Raw genomic sequence first — 20,000 nt, 5'->3', positions numbered from 1 at the left:
TCCTCTCTCTCTCCTGCACCTCCTCTCTCTCCTGCACCTCCCCTCTCTCCTGCACCTCCTCTCTCTCCTTCACCTCCTCTCTCTCTCCTGCACCTCCCCTCTCTCCTGCACCTCCCCTCTCTCCTGCACCTCCTCTCTCTCCTGCACCTCCTCTCTCTCCTGCACCTCCTCTCTCTCTCCTGCACCTCCTCTCTCTCCTGCACCTCCCCTCTCTCCTGCACCTCCTCTCTCTCCTGCACCTCCTCTCTCTCTCCTGCACCTCCTCACTCTCCTGCACCTCCTCTCTCTCTCCTGCACCTCCCCTCTCTCCTGCACCTCCTCTCTCTCTCCTGCACCTCCTCTCTCTCCTGCACCTCCTCTCTCTCCTGCACCTCCCCTCTCTCTCCTGCACCTCCTCTCTCTCCTGCACCTCCTCTCTCTCTCCTGCACCTCCTCTCTCTCTCCTGCACCTCCTCTCTCTCCTTCACCTCCTCTCTCTCTCCTGCACCTCCTCTCTCTCCTTCACCTCCTCTCTCTCTCCTTCACCTCCTCTCTCTCTCCTGCACATCCTCTCTCTCCTTCACCTCCTCTCTCTCTCCTGCACCTCCTCTCTCTCCTTCACCTCCTCTCTCCTGCACCTCCTCTCTCTCCTTCACCTCCTCTCTCTCTCCTGCACCTCCTCTCTCTCCTGCACCTCCTCTCTCTCCTGCACCTCCTCTCTCTCTCCTGCACCTCCTCTCTCTCTCCTTCACCTCCTCTCTCTCCTGCACCTCCTCTCTCTCCTGCACCTCCTCTCACTCTCCTGCACCTCCTCACTCTCCTACACCTCCTCTCACTCTCCTGCACCTCCTCACTCTCCTACACCTCCTCTCTCTCCTGCACCTCCCCTCTCTCCTGCACCTCCTCTCTCTCCTGCACCTCCTCTCTCTCTCCTGCACCTCCTCTCTCTCTCCTTCACCTCCTCTCTCTCCTGCACCTCCTCTCTCTCCTGCACCTCCTCTCACTCTCCTGCACCTCCTCTCTCTCCTGCACCTCCTCTCTCTCTCCTGCACCTCCTCTCTCTCCTGCACCTCCTCTCTCTCTCCTGCACCTCCTCTCTCTCCTGCACCTCCTCTCTCTCCTTCACCTCCTCTCTCTCTCCTGCACCTCCTCTCTCTCCTTCACCTCCTCTCTCTCTCCTGCACCTCCTCTCTCTCCTTCACCTCCTCTCTCTCTCCTGCACCTCCTCTCTCTCCTTCACCTCCTCTCTCTCTCCTGCACCTCCTCTCTCTCCTTCACCTCCTCTCTCCTGCACCTCCTCTCTCTCCTTCACCTCCTCTCTCTCCTTCACCTCCTCTCTCTCTCCTGCACCTCCCCTCTCTCCTGCACCTCCTCTCTCTCCTGCACCTCCTCTCTCTCTCCTGCACCTCCTCTCTCTCCTGCACCTCCTCTCTCTCCTTCACCTCCTCTCTCTCTCCTGCACCTCCTCTCTCTCCTTCACCTCCTCTCTCTCTCCTGCACCTCCTCTCTCTCCTTCACCTCCTCTCTCTCTCCTGCACCTCCTCTCTCTCCTTCACCTCCTCTCTCTCTCCTGCACCTCCTCTCTCTCCTTCACCTCCTCTCTCTCTCCTTCACCTCCTCTCTCTCCTGCACCTCCTCTCTCTCCTGCACCTCCTCTCTCTCCTTCACCTCCTCTCTCTCTCCTTCACCTCCTCTCTCTCCTGCACCTCCTCTCTCTCCTGCACCTCCTCTCTCTCCTGCACCTCCTCTCTCTCTCCTGCACCTCCTCTCTCTCTCCTTCACCTCCTCTCTCTCCTGCACCTCCTCTCTCTCCTGCACCTCCTCTCTCTCCTGCACCTCCTCTCTCTCTCCTTCACCTCCTCTCTCTCCTGCACCTCCTCTCTCTCCTGCACCTCCTCTCTCTCTCCTTCACCTCCTCTCTCTCCTGCACCTCCTCTCTCTCTCCTTCACCTCCTCACTCTCCTGCACCTCCCCTCTCTCCTTCACCTCCTCTCTCTCCTGCACCTCCTCACTCTCCTGCACCTCCTCACTCTCCTACACCTCCTCTCTCTCCTGCACCTCCCCTCTCTCCTGCACCTCCTCTCACTCTCCTGCACCTCCTCACTCTCCTACACCTCCTCTCTCTCCTGCACCTCCCCTCTCTCCTGCACCTCCTCTCTCTCCTGCACCTCCTCTCTCTCTCCTGCACCTCCTGCCTTTCTCTTTCTCTTCTCTTTGCTTCGTGTGTTTGCTAAAGACGACGAGCCGTTAGGTGACTGATGAACCATCATACAGAGCCAAATGTGCCAGGATAAATAAATGCCACAGAGAGGACGCGGTGCACTGTGTTTTACTATTTTATTTCTGCCTTCTCCCAGTTTAGTCGTAGCCAGTTCCTCTTCCTCTGCTGGAGACCCTGATGGCGTACTGAGGAGGGTATATCCTCCTGACACGCCCTCCCTCAGACGTGCACGCTCCACCGACCCCTTCTTATCCCCCCGAACTTCGGTGGATCGACGCGTGAGGTCGGTCTCACTCATGCAGAGTCACGCCCTGATCTCCACGTCCCTCCACTTCTGTACAGGCGCCTCGGGCTACTAACCGGGGTCCATACACAGCGTATCAGACCCCGCCCACTTTTTAGTCCCGTCTTTTCTCACCCAGCAGACTAGTGGGTGATTTTGTCTGCTGCAGGCACTGACGATCGTGCCCGCTAGGGCAGTCTCAGACTGGTTGGCAAAGTTGTATTCGAATGTGTATGACATACACCAAGAGAAGGGTACAGGTCTGAATGCTTGACTCCTACTGTAAGAAGGTTCTGTGGCTCTGACTGGTCCACTTTAATCAAACCAAGCACTTTGTTCAGTGAATCGCATCATCGTGGACATGTGCTGACTTTGGTGGAGTGGGTGCCGCACTGCAACATGGGTTCTGGGACCCAGGGTTTGATCTTCACTTCTGGACCATGTACATACTGTATATGTGGGTCAAAAGAAATCCAAACCCCTGGACGCTGCTCGGTCACTTGAGCTTTCCTCCCGATTTCCTCTGCATTGTGACGGTGGATTAAATCCGATCCGCGGGTTTTCGGGCGCTGGGAATTTCGGGAGGTGCAGCTTTTCTTTCGGCTGGTTGTGAATGAACAGAATCCAGATCAGGTTCCTGAAACTCGATCGTGCGAACGATTTCCCTCCTGAACGTTCACACACTCGCCTCCGACCGGTACGTTCCTGTATCGCCCCATACTCATACTGTACGAACACGGACCCAAGTTCTAGAACGTTCTACCTCACGTGACCCCACCAGACCTGGACCCAAGTGAATCCGTGTTATATTTAAACATACATGAACATGTTCTCTATACAAGTCGCCGGGCCTCACTGAGCATGCTCAGATCAGGTGTGTGAAAGCCTCTTTGTTTGGGCGGTACAGAGCAGGCTGGCAGTCTGATACCTGATACTGGTTTCTTCCTCTTCGGTGTCCCAGTTCCACACAATGTAGAAAGTTTCAGTGCTGGACTCACTGGGAGGTTCACATTTCACTGGTCTGGAGATTTTCATCCATATCATGATATTATCGACATATAATCACAGTACAGTAACAACTGTTGGTCTTGTTTTATCATTATGTTATAAAATATGGCCAAAAGTATTTGAACACCTTTTTTAATAATGTTTTTTATGTGTTTCACCACATTACTTGCTTTTAGTTGTAATAAATCAGTCATATAAAGGAAGTTACGCACTGGAAGGACTGGTTGGAAACCGCTGCTCCATCCTGCTAACACATGAACCGTGTAAATAATAGAAATGTTTCCCGACGTCCATGACGGAGCTTTTCTTTAACTTTTACGTACATAAAGGTGGATCACTGATGATTTAAACTCCTCTCTCATCCTGGTTTCTCTTTCAGGTTAAAAAAAGCGGGGCGTCCGAGAGGCTGAACCAAGAGGAACGAAAGAGGCAGGAGGTACGACGTTCCTCATCTAGTCCTCTCGAACGCTGGTTCTCTCTGACATGAAACACTCGACCCGCCCTGCTCCCCACTACCTACCTGATCAGCTCCTCAGTAGAGAGGATTCTAATAAGACTTGGAGCTCATAATCGGATTATTTAGACGTTGAGTTAAAGGAGATTACAGAACTTTTATTAGCAATAACAAACACAAATAATTTCCCACTTAAAGTAAAAAAAACATGTTAAATTTAACGTTATTTGCTGCTCAGGTGGCGCAGCGGTAAAACACACTAGAACACCAGAGCTGGGATCTGGAGTACATCGTATCTATCGGGTCTCGGCTGGGCTGAGCGGCCACGTGAGCGACGATCGGCCTGTTGTTCAGATATGGGCGGGACTGAGCCGGATGGGGGTCTCTCTCGTGACTAATGCACTACGGAGACGGGGAGAGTGCGCTGGTCAGGGTGCGTCTCTCCGTACACAGCGCTGATCCGCGCTGCACTCGTCTAAGTGTGGGTGATAAGACGCGTACGGCTGCTGCCCGCGTGTCGGAGGGGGGCGCGGGTCAGCTTCGTTCTCCTCCATCAGAGCGGGGGTCGGCGTCGGTGGAGAGGAAGCGTGACGCAATCGGGAGAAAATAAATATATATTTATAAAATTAACGTTATCGTTTTTGTCTCAGGCGATATTCGAAGTGATCTCCTCGGAGCACAGCTACCTGCACAGTCTCATCATCCTCGACCGCCTGTTCAAGGACTCGGCCGAGCTCAGGAACACCATGACCAAGACGGACCACCACCACCTCTTCTCCAACATCGTGGACGTGTGTGAGGCCAGTAAAAAGTAAGACCCGTAGCTCTATACCGGTACATGACTGTACTGGGTTCTTCTGGTTCCCTGAAGCTTTGGTTTGTGTATTATTGAGCCAGTCGTGCTGACGGAGATGTTTAAGATGTTCGATGTGACTCTAGTGTTTTCAATTCTAGTCTGGAACTAAGAAGTCAAGAAATCTGTGTTAAATACGACCACGAATAACAGAAAAGTAAATGAAAGTAAAATAAAGTGAATCACGTGGCGACTCGGAAGCTTCATGTGAAGGTGTGAATGTTTTCCAGCTCTGTTATCAGTTTGTTTAGAGAAGCTTTAATCTTTATTTATTTTAATCATTCCACCGGAGCGCATGGCTTGCATTAAACACCGCTTGTCTTCAGGGGGTCGATATGGGTCGATTGCAAAGCATGCTGGGTAATGTAGTCTCGACCAGAGTTCAGGGTGACGTGATGATGAATGGAAAGCTGCTGAAGAACAGGAAGTATTGAACACACACACACACACACACACACACACACACAGTACGGCTCTCCGTGTTGGGCCGAGCGCTGGTGTTCCCGGGCGCCCGAGGTCGGGGGCTGAAGCCGTGCCAGCGGTTTGAGGCTTAGAGTTAGAGGCAGCCAGAAGTGGAAACCACCTCCTAATGATGGATCTTCTCACAGTTTAGATATAGCCAGTTCCTCTTCCTCTTCTGCTGGCGTACTGAGAAGGGTATATCCTCCCGACACGCCCTCCCTCCCTCCCTCCGATGCGTGGACGCTCCACCGACCGCTTCTTATTCGCCCCCGTACTTCGGTGGATCGGTGTGCGAGGTCTCCACGTTCCTCCACTTCTGTACAGGCGCCTCGGGCTACTAACCAGGGTCCTTACACGGCCTCAGGGACCCCGCCCACTTTTTAGTCCCGACTTTTCCCACCCAGCAGAACTGAGATTTGAACTCGGAGAAGGTTTGAAGGTTTGAAGGTTTGAATCCTCGGGGGTTGCTAGCAGCTGGTCGGACCTCTGTGGACATTTATACATGATTGATGGGCGTGTCCGTGGTCTTGCAACGAACTGGCGTCCTGTTACTCCATAGTGCCCAGTGTTTCCAGTGAAACTAGACCCAGCACGACCCTGACCAGGATGAATAATAGTAAAATAATGATGAATGAATGAATGAAGCTTGTAGAAACACTTCCATCCTTATCATCAGTCTTTTCCTTTCAGTTAAAATCAGTTTCCATCCAAACCAGTGGCTCTGTTAGCTGACCTACTGGTATGTGAACCTCCCTGACTGGACCTGATGGGATCCAGAGCGGCTGTTCTCAGATCAGTGAGCGGAGGGTTATGTAAGAGCGGAACGTACAGTTTGGGAGCGCGGTGTTCTGCGGCGGGTCACGACCTCGGAACGTGATGAGCGGTGCGTGCGCTGTCAGTGATGGTTTCATTTCACGGGGCGCTACGGCTGAACCGGAACGCGAGCCGAACACATGTGGACGGTACGTGTGTCACGACTGGAGCCAAAAATATATAGACAGCCACTTGGATTAGTAATTTGCTGCTGAAGAAAGTTCTTTAATGCTATTCAGCACCTCTGCAGTGCGGTTAAAACCCTAACAAATAAATAGTACCAGATGTGGACACCCAGTCCATAAAGCTTCGTATGATGTTCCTGTACTGACCCAGCTTCCAGAGGCAGTTTGGAACCCCGTAAAGAGGACAGAAGATTGAACTCCCTTTACTTCATGGATGCCAACTTCACTGCTGAGGTGTTGTTGCTCCTGGACGTCTCTCATGGTCAAATAAACACGCCTGTATAGGTGACGTATGATGCTCTTCCGAGCGAACCTTCACCCGCCAGTGCCAGGGTGTGGAATCACTCTATCTATAGTTCTCCTAGGGGCGTCCATATACTTTTGACCTGCAGCAGATGTGTTTCACGTGCGTCTACTGCGATGGCGTCTTCATCGTATGATGTCACGTTTGGACCGCGTGTGCAGGATTTGTGTTGCTGGATTTTCCAGGAATTTTTATTCCCGGAACGTACGGCCGGATCGGATTTCCCACACACACACACACACACACACACACACACACACACACACACACAATGAAACTAACACACAAGCTTCCATTCCTCATGAAAGATCTTCCTCAGCTGGCCAGTTTTAGGACTTAGATCAAGGGTAGCGTTAAACGTTAGACGTGGGCTGAAGTGCGCCCCCTGCTGTCTGTGGCACCTGCATGATTCTCCATACGCTTCTCTCTACGCAGAACGCCGTCCTGTGAGGATCCCTGTGGATAAGTATGGAACAGTGGGAGCCTAGTGGGTAGGGAGCTGGGATATATCAGTCGAAAGGTTGCAGGTTTGTGTTCCGGCTCTGGCACTTAACCCTCACTGGGAAGGTCGTACGCTTGGGGTTGTTGACTTCCCAGTACAGTGGAGGCTTTTTGCAGCTTTGGGACACACACACACACACACACACACACACACACACTGTAGCAGTGCAAGCTTAGCATAACATAAATCTTTTATCACTTCATTGTGTCTGATGCTGTTAAACACAGTGAAGGTTCCTGCTGTGGAACGTTGTGGACGGATCCAGATCCAGCATGAAGGTCAGAGATGTTCACTAACACACAGCGCCGAGTCCCACACTAACCTGGGTGTTAATGATCTACCATGATCAGTGGAATCACGTGTCCTGTTCTTATAAAACACAGACGTTAAGTTCTCTGTGCTAAACACGAAAGGACCATCCAGACTGTTATCAGTGAAAGATTCCCACGGTGTGGGTGACCTGCACGTCTGTGAGATTTAGGGAGACGTGCGTCTTTTCCTAAGAAGTCCACATCACAGGTTCTCCTCGTTACTGCGTCAAGCAGGTTGTTGTTGTTGAGCGGATTGTTCAGTGGGTTGTTAGTAAGCAGTTAGTTAAGCTGTTTACTAAGTGGTTTGTTGAACGGGTTGTTGAGGCTGTTGGTAAGTGGTTTGTTTAGTCTGTTGTTGATTGTGTAGTTGAGTGGGTTGTTTAACAGTTTATTAGGCTGTTTACTGAGCGGGTTGTTGAATGTTTTGTTGAATAGTCTGGTAAGCGGTTCGTTAAGTGGTTTGTTAAATGGGTTGTTGAGCAGGTTGTTGAGTGGGTTGTTGAGTGGTTTGCTAAGTAGGTTGTTGAGTGGGTTCTTGACTTGGTAGTTCATTGGGTAGTTGATTGGGTAGATAAGTGGGTTGTTGAGTGGTTTATTGAACAAGTGGTTGAGCAGGTAGTTTAGTGGGTTGTTGAGGCTGTTGAGTGGGTTGAGCAGGTTGTTAAGTGGTTGGTTGAGTGGGTTGTTGAGCAGGTTGTTTGGTGGGTTGTTGAGCAGTTTGTTAAGTGGTTGGTTGAGTGGGTTGAGCAGGTTGTTAAGTGGTTGGTTGAGTGGGTTGAGCAGTTTGTTAAGTGGTTGGTTGAGTGGGTTGTTGAGCAGTTTGTTAAGTGGTTGGTTGAGTGGGTTGTTGAGCAGTTTGTTAAGTGGTTGGTTGAGTGGGTTGAGCAGTTTGTTAAGTGGTTGGTTGAGTGGGTTGAGCAGTTTGTGGTTGGTTGAGTGGGTTGGGCAGTTTGTTAAGTGGTTGGTTGAGTGGGTTGAGCAGTTTGTGGTTGGTTGAGTGGGTTGAGCAGTTTGTTAAGTGGTTGGTTGAGTGGGTTGTTGAGCAGTTTGTTAAGTGGTTGGTTGAGTGGGTTGTTGAGCAGTTTGTTAAGTGGTTGGTTGAGTGGGTTGAGCAGTTTGTGGTTGGTTGAGTGGGTTGAGCAGTTTGTTAAGTGGTTGGTTGAGTGGGTTGTTGAGCAGTTTGTTAAGTGGTTGGTTGAGTGGGTTGTTGAGCAGTTTGTTAAGGGGTTGGTTGAGTGGGTTGAGCAGTTTGTTAAGTGGTTGGTTGAGTGGGTTGAGCAGTTTGTGGTTGGTTGAGTGGGTTGGGCAGTTTGTTAAGTGGTTGGTTGAGTGGGTTGAGCAGTTTGTGGTTGGTTGAGTGGGTTGAGCAGTTTGTTAAGTGGTTGGTTGAGTGGGTTGGGCAGTTTGTTAAGTGGTTGGTTGAGTGGGTTGAGCAGTTTGTGGTTGGTTGAGTGGGTTGAGCAGTTTATGGTTGGTTGAGTGGGTTGAGCAGTTTGTTAAGTGGTTGGTTGAGTGGGTTGAGCAGTTTGTGGTTGGTTGAGTGGGTTGGGCAGTTTGTTAAGTGGTTGGTTGAGTGGGTTGAGCAGTTTGTGGTTGGTTGAGTGGGTTGAGCAGTTTGTTAAGTGGTTGGTTGAGTGGGTTGAGCAGTTTGTTAAGTGGTTGGTTGAGTGGGTTGTTGAGCAGTTTGTTAAGTGGTTGGTTGAGTGGGTTGTTGAGCAGTTTGTTAAGTGGTTGGTTGAGTGGGTTGAGCAGTTTGTGGTTGGTTGAGTGGGTTGAGCAGTTTGTTAAGTGGTTGGTTGAGTGGGTTGTTGAGCAGTTTGTTAAGTGGTTGGTTGAGTGGGTTGTTGAGCAGTTTGTTAAGGGGTTGGTTGAGTGGGTTGAGCAGTTTGTTAAGTGGTTGGTTGAGTGGGTTGAGCAGTTTGTGGTTGGTTGAGTGGGTTGGGCAGTTTGTTAAGTGGTTGGTTGAGTGGGTTGAGCAGTTTGTGGTTGGTTGAGTGGGTTGAGCAGTTTGTTAAGTGGTTGGTTGAGTGGGTTGTTGAGCAGTTTGTTAAGTGGTTGGTTGAGTGGGTTGTTGAGCAGTTTGTTAAGTGGTTGGTTGAGTGGGTTGAGCAGTTTGTGGTTGGTTGAGTGGGTTGAGCAGTTTGTTAAGTGGTTGGTTGAGTGGGTTGTTGAGCAGTTTGTTAAGTGGTTGGTTGAGTGGGTTGTTGAGCAGTTTGTTAAGGGGTTGGTTGAGTGGGTTGAGCAGTTTGTTAAGTGGTTGGTTGAGTGGGTTGAGCAGTTTGTGGTTGGTTGAGTGGGTTGGGCAGTTTGTTAAGTGGTTGGTTGAGTGGGTTGAGCAGTTTGTGGTTGGTTGAGTGGGTTGAGCAGTTTGTTAAGTGGTTGGTTGAGTGGGTTGGGCAGTTTGTTAAGTGGTTGGTTGAGTGGGTTGAGCAGTTTGTGGTTGGTTGAGTGGGTTGAGCAGTTTATGGTTGGTTGAGTGGGTTGAGCAGTTTGTTAAGTGGTTGGTTGAGTGGGTTGAGCAGTTTGTGGTTGGTTGAGTGGGTTGGGCAGTTTGTTAAGTGGTTGGTTGAGTGGGTTGAGCAGTTTGTGGTTGGTTGAGTGGGTTGAGCAGTTTGTTAAGTGGTTGGTTGAGTGGGTTGAGCAGTTTGTTAAGTGGTTGGTTGAGTGGGTTGTTGAGCAGTTTGTTAAGTGGTTGGTTGAGTGGGTTGTTGAGCAGTTTGTTAAGTGGTTGGTTGAGTGGGTTGAGCAGTTTGTGGTTGGTTGAGTGGGTTGAGCAGTTTGTTAAGTGGTTGGTTGAGTGGGTTGTTGAGCAGTTTGTTAAGTGGTTGGTTGAGTGGGTTGTTGAGCAGTTTGTTAAGGGGTTGGTTGAGTGGGTTGAGCAGTTTGTTAAGTGGTTGGTTGAGTGGGTTGAGCAGTTTGTGGTTGGTTGAGTGGGTTGGGCAGTTTGTTAAGTGGTTGGTTGAGTGGGTTGAGCAGTTTGTGGTTGGTTGAGTGGGTTGAGCAGTTTGTTAAGTGGTTGGTTCAGTGGGTTGAGCAGTTTGTGGTTGGTTGAGTGGGTTGAGCAGGTTGTTAAGTGGTTGGTTGAGTGGGTTGGGCAGTTTGTTAAGTGGTTGGTTGAGTGGGTTGGGCAGTTTGTTAAGTGGTTGGTTGAGTGGGTTGAGCAGTTTGTGGTTGGTTGAGTGGGTTGGGCAGTTTGTTAAGTGGTTGGTTGAGTGGGTTGTTGAGCAGTTTGTTAAGTGGTTGGTTGAGTGGGTTGTTGAGCAGTTTGTTAAGTGGTTGGTTGAGTGGGTTGAGCAGTTTGTGGTTGGTTGAGTGGGTTGGGCAGTTTGTTAAGTGGTTGGTTGAGTGGGTTGGGCAGTTTGTGGTTGGTTGAGTGGGTTGGGCAGTTTGTTAAGTGGTTGGTTGAGTGGGTTGAGCAGTTTGTGGTTGGTTGAGTGGGTTGTTGAGCAGTTTGTTAAGTGGTTGGTTGAGTGGGTTGTTGAGCAGGTTGTTAAGTGGTTGGTTGAGTGGGTTGAGCAGTTTGTTAAGTGGTTGGTTGAGTGGGTTGTTGAGCAGGTTGTTGATTGGTTGAGTGGGTTGTTGAGCAGTTTGTTAAGTGGTTGGTTGAGTGGGTTGAGCAGGTTGTTAAGTGGTTGGTTGAGTGGGTTGAGCAGTTTGTTAAGTGGTTGGTTGAGTGGGTTGAGCAGTTTGTTAAGTGGTTGGTTGAGTGGGTTGAGCAGTTTGTTAAGTGGTTGGTTGAGTGGGTTGTTGAGCAGGTTGTTGATTGGTTGGTTGAGTGGGTTGTTGAGCAGGTTGTTAAGTGGTTGGTTGAGTGGGTTGTTGAGTAGGTTGTTGATTGGTTGAGTGGGTTGTTGAGCAGGTTGTTGATTGGTTGAGTGGGTTGTTGAGCAGTTTGTTAAGTGGTTGGTTGAGTGGGTTGAGCAGTTTGTTAAGTGGTTGGTTGAGTGGGTTGTTGAGTAGGTTGTTGATTGGTTGAGTGGGTTGTTGAGCAGTTTGTTAAGTGTTTGGTTGAGTGGGTTGAGCAGTTTGTTAAGTGGTTGGTTGAGTGGGTTGAGCAGTTTGTTAAGTGGTTGGTTGAGTGGGTTGTTGAGCAGGTTGTTGATTGGTTGAGTGGGTTGTTGAGCAGTTTGTTAAGTGGTTGGTTGAGTGGGTTGAGCAGTTTGTGGTTGGTTGAGTGGGTTGGGCAGTTTGTTAAGTGGGTTGTTGAGCAGTTTGTTAAGTGGTTGGTTGAGTGGGTTGAGCAGTTTGTGGTTGGTTGAGTGGGTTGTTGAGCAGTTTGTTAAGTGGTTGGTTGAGTGGGTTGTTGAGCAGTTTGTTAAGTGGTTGGTTGAGTGGGTTGAGCAGTTTGTGGTTGGTTGAGTGGGTTGGGCAGTTTGTGGTTGGTTGAGTGGGTTGGGCAGTTTGTGGTTGGTTGAGTGGGTTGTTGAGCAGTTTGTTAAGTGGTTGGTTGAGTGGGTTGAGCAGTTTGTGGTTGGTTGAGTGGGTTGAGCAGGTTGTTAAGTGGTTGGTTGAGTGGGTTGTTGAGCGGTTCGTTGAGCAGGTTGTTTGGTGGGTTGTTGAGCAGTTTGTTAAGTGGTTGGTTGAGTGGGTTGAGCAGGTTGTTAAGTGGTTGGTTGAGTGGGTTGTTGAGCGGTTCGTTGAGCAGGTTGTTTGGTGGGTTGTTGAGCAGTTTGTTAAGTGGTTGGTTGAGTGGGTTGAGCAGGTTGTTAAGTGGTTGGTTGAGTGGGTTGAGCAGTTTGTTAAGTGGTTGGTTGAGTGGGTTGTTGAGCAGTTTGTTAAGTGGTTGGTTGAGTGGGTTGTTGAGCAGTTTGTTAAGTGGTTGGTTGAGTGGGTTGAGCAGTTTGTGGTTGGTTGAGTGGGTTGAGCAGTTTGTTAAGTGGTTGGTTGAGTGGGTTGTTGAGCAGTTTGTTAAGTGGTTGGTTGAGTGGGTTGTTGAGCAGTTTGTTAAGGGGTTGGTTGAGTGGGTTGAGCAGTTTGTTAAGTGGTTGGTTGAGTGGGTTGAGCAGTTTGTGGTTGGTTGAGTGGGTTGGGCAGTTTGTTAAGTGGTTGGTTGAGTGGGTTGAGCAGTTTGTGGTTGGTTGAGTGGGTTGAGCAGTTTGTTAAGTGGTTGGTTCAGTGGGTTGAGCAGTTTGTGGTTGGTTGAGTGGGTTGAGCAGGTTGTTAAGTGGTTGGTTGAGTGGGTTGGGCAGTTTGTTAAGTGGTTGGTTGAGTGGGTTGGGCAGTTTGTTAAGTGGTTGGTTGAGTGGGTTGAGCAGTTTGTGGTTGGTTGAGTGGGTTGGGCAGTTTGTTAAGTGGTTGGTTGAGTGGGTTGTTGAGCAGTTTGTTAAGTGGTTGGTTGAGTGGGTTGTTGAGCAGTTTGTTAAGTGGTTGGTTGAGTGGGTTGAGCAGTTTGTGGTTGGTTGAGTGGGTTGGGCAGTTTGTTAAGTGGTTGGTTGAGTGGGTTGGGCAGTTTGTGGTTGGTTGAGTGGGTTGGGCAGTTTGTTAAGTGGTTGGTTGAGTGGGTTGAGCAGTTTGTGGTTGGTTGAGTGGGTTGTTGAGCAGTTTGTTAAGTGGTTGGTTGAGTGGGTTGTTGAGCAGGTTGTTAAGTGGTTGGTTGAGTGGGTTGAGCAGTTTGTTAAGTGGTTGGTTGAGTGGGTTGTTGAGCAGGTTGTTGATTGGTTGAGTGGGTTGTTGAGCAGTTTGTTAAGTGGTTGGTTGAGTGGGTTGAGCAGGTTGTTAAGTGGTTGGTTGAGTGGGTTGAGCAGTTTGTTAAGTGGTTGGTTGAGTGGGTTGAGCAGTTTGTTAAGTGGTTGGTTGAGTGGGTTGAGCAGTTTGTTAAGTGGTTGGTTGAGTGGGTTGAGCAGTTTGTTAAGTGGTTGGTTGAGTGGGTTGTTGAGCAGGTTGATGTTGAATTGGTTGTTGAGGTTGTGTAATGGGTTGGTGAGCAGTTTGTTTGAGTGGTTTGTTGAACGGGTTGTTAACAGGTTGTTGAGCGGTTTGTCCTGTAGTGACCTCACACTCTTGGTGTAACCAGAGAGCATTTGGAGGTGTTTTAGGAAGCCTGTGTGGTCAGAACCACGGCACACAAACGACCTCCCACGTTTCCTCTCTCTGATCTCATGTACAGTTTCGGTTCTGAGGTTAAACCGAGGAACCGGAGAAGAATCCGAGGTCAGGGCCGGTCATGGCGGGTCAGTGTGCAGATGTGTCCACTCTGTTTCCTCATCCTAATATTAGGAAAGTGTGGAAATAACCGCGCCCGGTCAGAACCTGACCCATCAGAGGTACCGGCCAAAGAAGATAGACTTTATTTGTCATGTATACATGTACAGGTGTACAGTGCAGTCAAATTCTTTCTTCACATATCCCAGCTGGTGTTGGAAGCTGTGGTGAGAGCGCAGAGGGTCAGCCATCTTACGGCGCCCCTGGAGCAGACAGGTTTAAGGGCCTCGCTCAAGGGCCCCAACAGTGGCTGCATAGCAGAGCCGGTTGATAGCCCAAAGTTCAACCCGCTAGGCTCCCACTGTCCAATCATCGTCACCTCTGTAAGCAGAACTACATCTTGTCACGTCTGTCACATCCAACAGGTGTAGCACTTTAGCACTGTAGCAACAGTTTGGGGAATCCCCCTCTTTTACACCCCTGAGCACAAAGCGAGCTCTGTAAAGACCTGGTCTGGACTAGTTGCGTTACACAGAACCCTGAACCCAACTCAACACCTTCAGGATGAATTCAAGTCAGACTGTGAGCCAGGCCCGATGCTCTTTCTTTTTGATGTTGACCGAAGGGGTACAAATTCCCACAGACACGCCCAAAGTCCTGTAGAGAAGCTACCCAGAAGACAGAAGAGTGATTCTATCAAACCCATGAAGGAAAGATGGAGCCGTTCTATATACTCGGGGGCATCCTGATGGCCATGTAGCGTAGCTTCTTCAAACGTTTGTGTTTCCCGTCGTAGGTTCTTCAAAGAGCTGGAGGACAGACATCAGAAGAACGTTGTGATCGATGACATCAGCGACATAGTGATGAGACACGCCCGGTCCAACTTCGAACCCTACGTGACGTACTGCTCCAACGAGGTGTACCAGCAGAGGGCGCTGCAGAGACTCACGTGAGTGCGGCGCATTACGCTCCACAGGGTCCCTATAACGAACAGTTCTGAATATCTTCCATATTTCGGTGAGGAATCGCTATATTTAGTTGACCTTTGATCCCGTACAGGGGTAAGAGTCCATCGTTTAAGGAGGTTCTGACCCGGATCGAGTCTCACCCAGACTGCCGGAACCTGCCAATGATCTCCTTCCTGATTCTGCCCATGCAGAGAGTCACCAGGCTCCCTCTGCTCATCGATGTAAGTGATAGCCGTGATTTCCCATCATGCCATGCTCCGACTCTCGCCCCACACACACACACACACACACACACGTCTATCTATCTGTCCATTTACTGAATTTAGGGCGTGGCGAAGAAACCGCACAGTTCGACGCCAACGCTTTTGGAATGTGATGTACAACAAGCTCGAAGACGGGAGTCCAGATACTTTTGGCCATATAGTGTATAAAGCAGCCAGGGCTGGACATTCTCACCATGGTCAGCTTTAGCATAACGGCAGGACAACCACCACAAAGGGAACGGTGTGCAGACCTCACCTCTCCTGGTGCAGGACGATGCCCAGACTCATGTGGAGCTCACGCCCCCTGGTATGAGCTCATCTGATGAGAAGAAGAAGAAGTATGTCAGGGTATGGGAACTTGTGCCCATTCAGTAAAAAAATCGGTAAATCATTGTTTAGATCAGTCGGTGTTCTGATTCATCCCAGAGCTGCTGATTGAGGCTGAGGTCAGGGCTCTGTGCAGGACACTGGAGCCTTTCTGGGAACTGGAAAGGACCTTCCCTAAACTGTTGCTAAGTTGAAAGCGCGTGGTTTCCTTTGTGTGATTGATTTGTTACGCCTGGTAGTGACTGTTGTGGCTAAGACACATAAATTCAGTCAATAAAAGGGGTGTCCCAATACTTTTGTCCATATGTGTATATATACTGTACAACTCTAGTTTGAATCACTCAGCGATGGATCATGACTGTTCTTGAGGAACACACACACACACACACACACACACACACACACACACACACACGAACCCCAGTGATTGGTTTAATCCTCCGTTTAAGTTACTGAGCTCTCTTTTCCACCGACGCGGTGGAACCGGTTCCGGTTCCCGAACTTGACTTTGAACCGGTTCCGCGTGTTTCCACCGGAAAAAAGAGGTTCCAGACAGTGAACCAGCGGGCCGACCTGGCACCACAGGATACCGGGTTATTCAGCCCGAACCGTGACGTCCGTCAGTGGGCGTGTCGTGTCGTGTCGTACAGCATAGCGCGTTAGCAACAATGCCGTCAGCTGGGGTCTCGTATGGAGCTTAATGCTGCATTTTTATCTTTTAAACTTCTCCTGATCACATTTTGAGGCAGTTTGCCGCTGATATTTTCAAAGCGCCTTTAAAAAGATGAACTGTAGCCGCTCAGGTGGCGCAGCGGTAAAAAGAGACGCGCTGCGACCAGGGCTGGATTCTGAGAAGCGTGGTATCGAATCCAGCCTTGCTTTACCGGTTCGAAGCCGAGCGGCTATATGAGCAACGATTGGCCGGTCGCTCGTGTGGGGGGGCGGGACAAAGAACCGGATGCGGGTCTCTCTCTGTCAGGATGCGGTCGCGTTCTCTGCCGGCCGATTGGAGGCGCTTACACAGAGATGGGAGAGGGTGCCCTTAGGGTGTGTCTCTCCGCATGCGACGCTAGGTGGCGCCAAACTCGTCGACGTGCGGGTGGCAAAGATGCATCCGGCTGCCGCTCGTGTTTCGGAGGGGATACGGGTTAGCTTCGATCACCTCCGTCGGGGCAGGGTTCGGCATAGACAGAGAGGAAGCACGATGCTAATTGAACAATTGGATGCGCTAAAAAGGGGAGAAAAAGGGGTAAAAATTTAGAAAAAAAAAAAAAAAAAGATGAACTGTGAGATATTACGAGATAAAAGTGACCCGGACAGAACGAAACTCGCTTAACGTGATAAATAAAGCGTGAAGCTTTTTCATCTCCCCGAGCTGCATAAACACACGTGAAGTAAATCCAGTTACACACAGATACACGTGGTATTTTAGACTGGATCTGATGGTTATTTCACACAGATTAATGTTCATGTTGTGGAACTTTAATGATGTTTTATCTCTGGAGTCGAGCGCTGAGCAAATCGGCTATTTGTGCCGAGAGTCGCGGTGAAACCGAAGCACAAAACGCTTCTCACGTCAATAAACTAAATAAAACAACAACTGAGACGAACACGTCACGTCTTCTCATCACCGATAGTTAGATCGCTGCTTTATACATAAAAACAAACATCTGTAACAGCAGCACAAACGCTCTCACATAATCCACTCACTCCACCATGATATTACTGCTCTTAACTCTTAGTAAGTAACGCCCACCGATGATGACGCTGCCTGGTTCTCAGACACTGGTGGAAACGCGCGTCGGTTCTCTACAGAACACCAAGGTTCAGAGAAACCTGAACAGCACCGGTTCAAGAACCAGAACCAGGGTTTTTTTGGTGGAAAAGGGGTAAGTGTGACTCCTGGTTCTGTTGGATTCACTCCCACCCAACAAATGAAGTCCATCCCGCCTCCCTCGACCCGCCCGCCGTTTTATCTCTCTCTCCTCTTCAGTCCGAACTCGCATAGTTTAATCGCACGTGCTCGTGTTCTCTACAGCGGCGGCGGCGGCGGCGGCACGAACCCACCGATATACGGCCGACGCACGGCTGGATTTAGACAAGACAAGCCCACGCTGTCCTAACAACACTAGAATGAGCTGCACACTGGGGCATTGTGGGATAACTGGGAATGAAAAGCAGACCAGTTAGCAAGGAAAACAACAAAGAAACGAGCAACAGAAGACAAACTACGTTTACAGTTACAGCATTTAGCAGAGACTTTTATCCAAAATGACTTGCAGTACTGTGAATGTATACAGTCTAAGCAACTGAGGGTTAAGGGCCTCGCTCAAGGGCCCAACAGTGGCAACCTGGCAGTGGTGGGGCTTGAACCAGCGACCTTTTGATTATAGTCGCAGCACCAGTCTGGAAACTTTAATCCAAAGTGACTTAAGGGTTAAGGTTCTTGCTCAACAGGGGCAACTTATTGATGCATTTACTCCCTTTTTCTCCCAGTTTAGTCGTAGCCAGTTCCCCTTCCTCTGCTGGAGACCCCGATGGTGTACGAGGAGGGTATATTCTCCAGACACGCCCTCCCTCTGACGCGTGTGCGCTCCCATCCGTCAGTGGAACGGCGCATGGGGTCGGTCTGGCTCACGGAGAGTCAGGCGCCTCGGGCTACTAACCAGGGTCCTTACTCGGCCTTGAAGACCCCGCCCACTTTTTAATCCCGTCTTTTCCCACCCAGCAGACTAGCGGTCGATCGTGCACACTAGGGGGCGCCCAGCCGACCGGTAGCAGAACCGAGAGCTGAACTATCTGGATGTGGATCGTTTTTCTACGTTATTTATTCCCGTCCGTTCTTCCAGTCTCTCACTTCCTGTCTCTGAGTGAAGGGACTCGTACTTGTGCTGTGTTAGAAACCGCCTGGACGTTTCTAATTCTCAGCCTGTGGCGTCATATCTCGCGTCTCTGCGTTTTTCCTTTCTTCTTCCTCTGCTCTCCCCGGGTTTCCCTGGAGCCTCGTGTGATTTTTCCCGAGGTCAGGGAGCGGAGTGGACGAGCCTGGACGGTGGAGCGTGAGAAAGTTTAGCTGGACCTTTCACGCTCCTTATCGACTTCTCTGGAAAGTGAGAATACGAGCAGGCGTGAGAGAGGCGAGAGATCTCCACGCTTCATCCGGAGAATAAACAACGCTCAGATTATCACGTACGGATGCTGGCTGGCACAGGCTTCCTCCATATACGATACGCCCTCGGTGTTCCTCCGGTGCTCGTGTCGTAGCTTTTCATTCCTTTCTTCTAGCACCCAACTACTGGAACAAAAGACTGCCAGGGTACTAGACTAGTAATCAAAAGGTTGCTGGTTCAAGCCCCACCTCTACCAAGTTCCCACTGTTGGGTCCCTGAGCAAGGCCCTTAATCCTCAATTGAGTGTAATTGTAAGACGTTGAGTGTCGAGGTATTTCTCCCATAAGGATGTTTGGGAAACCTGTTAATGCGTCCATGGTCCCGTAGAGCTGCAGATATTTTAGTCTCATGTAAAATAATGAGGTTGTTTTTGACACTTAAACACTGAAAATAACACAAATATAATATAAACACACTGAAATACAATTACTAACAGTTGCACATCAATAACAATACAATAAAAGCTGCACTTTAGTTTTACTTCTTTATTGTTTCCTGACGCTTCTTAATGCTGGAGATGCTCGATGTTGGAATACCGTATTCCCTTCAGCACCGGCGCATTCACACGAGTAGTGTCAAAACCGCACAAAACTCAGCGTGACTTACTGTAGTAAAACAGCGAGTGAGGAATGTGATTAGTGGAGGAACTTATGAGCAGTAATAATGAAGAGAAGTTTAGTGCTCCTGTCTCCTTCTTTTACTACATTAAACCACGTTAAGCTTTATTTTCAACCAGAAGCGTTTTAGACTCTGGGAGAAGCTGATTCTGATTCTCACCGTTTCTCAGAAGCTGGAGCTGTAACACAAGTTTAAAAGTGAAACAGGGAGGAGAATCCAGATAAACACAGATACATGTGGAGCTGTAACCCTGGATCTGACACTTATTCCACACTGATGCAGATTCAGATCAGATTCACACGCTGGTCAGGGTTTACTGTGGGCAGTACAAGCAGTGCTGTATACGTGCCACAATCAAACGTCCAATCCAAACTGTCCAGTCACGATCCTGTACTGAATTTGGGGCCTGTTCTCTGTATATTAAACCTGGTTTAATATTGTTGATTCTATTGTTTTGATGATCTTACGTGTGTGTGTGTGTGTGTGTGTGTGTGTGTGTGTGTGTGTGTTTCCGTGCAGACTATCTGTCAGAAGACTCCCAAAGACTCAGAGCAGTACGAGTCCTGCAGAAAAGCTCTCCACTCCGTCAGCAAGGTGAGACCGTACAGCTCGTACGACATCACTTCCTGTATCATGTGGGACCGGGAACACCCTAAGCCGTGTGTGTGTGTGTGTGTGTGTGTGTGTGTGTGTGTGTGTGTGTGTGTGTGTGTGTGTGTGCAGCTGGTACGGAAGTGTAACGAAGGCGCTCGTACCATGGAGAGGACGGAGATGATGTACACCATTAACTCTCAGCTGGAGTTTAAGATCAAGGTAAGTGGGCGGAGTCAGAAGTATTGGGACGCCTGACCGTGGGCGTGTCGGACCCCCCTCCTACAGCTAGAACGACAGCAGGAGCTTCTTACAAGACTGTGGGAATTTGTGCCAGTTTGGTGCCAATTTAGCCTAGCAATTAAGGTACAGCTCTAGTAATCGAAAGGTCGCTGGTTCAAGCCCCACCACTGACAGGTTGCCACTGTTGGGCCCTTGAGCAAGGCCCTTAACCTTTAATTGCTTAGATACTGTATACTGTCACAGTGCTGTCACAGAGACCCTCGGACCAGTCGTCGTCCGTTTAGGCGCCTGACCGGCCGGTAGC

At 49.7% G+C, this 20,000-nt stretch overlaps 1 protein-coding gene across 3 annotated transcripts in view; it reads left to right on the top strand.

Annotated features, from left to right (window-relative positions):
- LOC134322909 (rho guanine nucleotide exchange factor 26-like) overlaps positions 1 to 20,000 on the top strand; it is a 50,883-nt gene that overhangs the window by 15,748 nt on the left and 15,135 nt on the right. For all 3 annotated transcript variants that reach the window (XM_063004323.1, XM_063004322.1, XM_063004321.1), the window contains 6 exons: positions 3,871 to 3,927; positions 4,596 to 4,756; positions 14,313 to 14,465; positions 14,576 to 14,705; positions 19,382 to 19,456; positions 19,586 to 19,675. In XM_063004323.1, the coding sequence (XP_062860393.1) occupies positions 3,871 to 3,927; positions 4,596 to 4,756; positions 14,313 to 14,465; positions 14,576 to 14,705; positions 19,382 to 19,456; positions 19,586 to 19,675 (666 nt within the window). The remainder of the gene's footprint in view (positions 1 to 3,870; positions 3,928 to 4,595; positions 4,757 to 14,312; positions 14,466 to 14,575; positions 14,706 to 19,381; positions 19,457 to 19,585; positions 19,676 to 20,000) is intronic.

This window comes from Trichomycterus rosablanca, chromosome 11 (genome assembly GCF_030014385.1).
Source record: "Trichomycterus rosablanca isolate fTriRos1 chromosome 11, fTriRos1.hap1, whole genome shotgun sequence".
Classification (NCBI taxonomy): Eukaryota; Metazoa; Chordata; class Actinopteri; order Siluriformes; family Trichomycteridae; genus Trichomycterus; species Trichomycterus rosablanca.
This window is presented reverse-complemented; position numbering and strand designations above follow the sequence as displayed.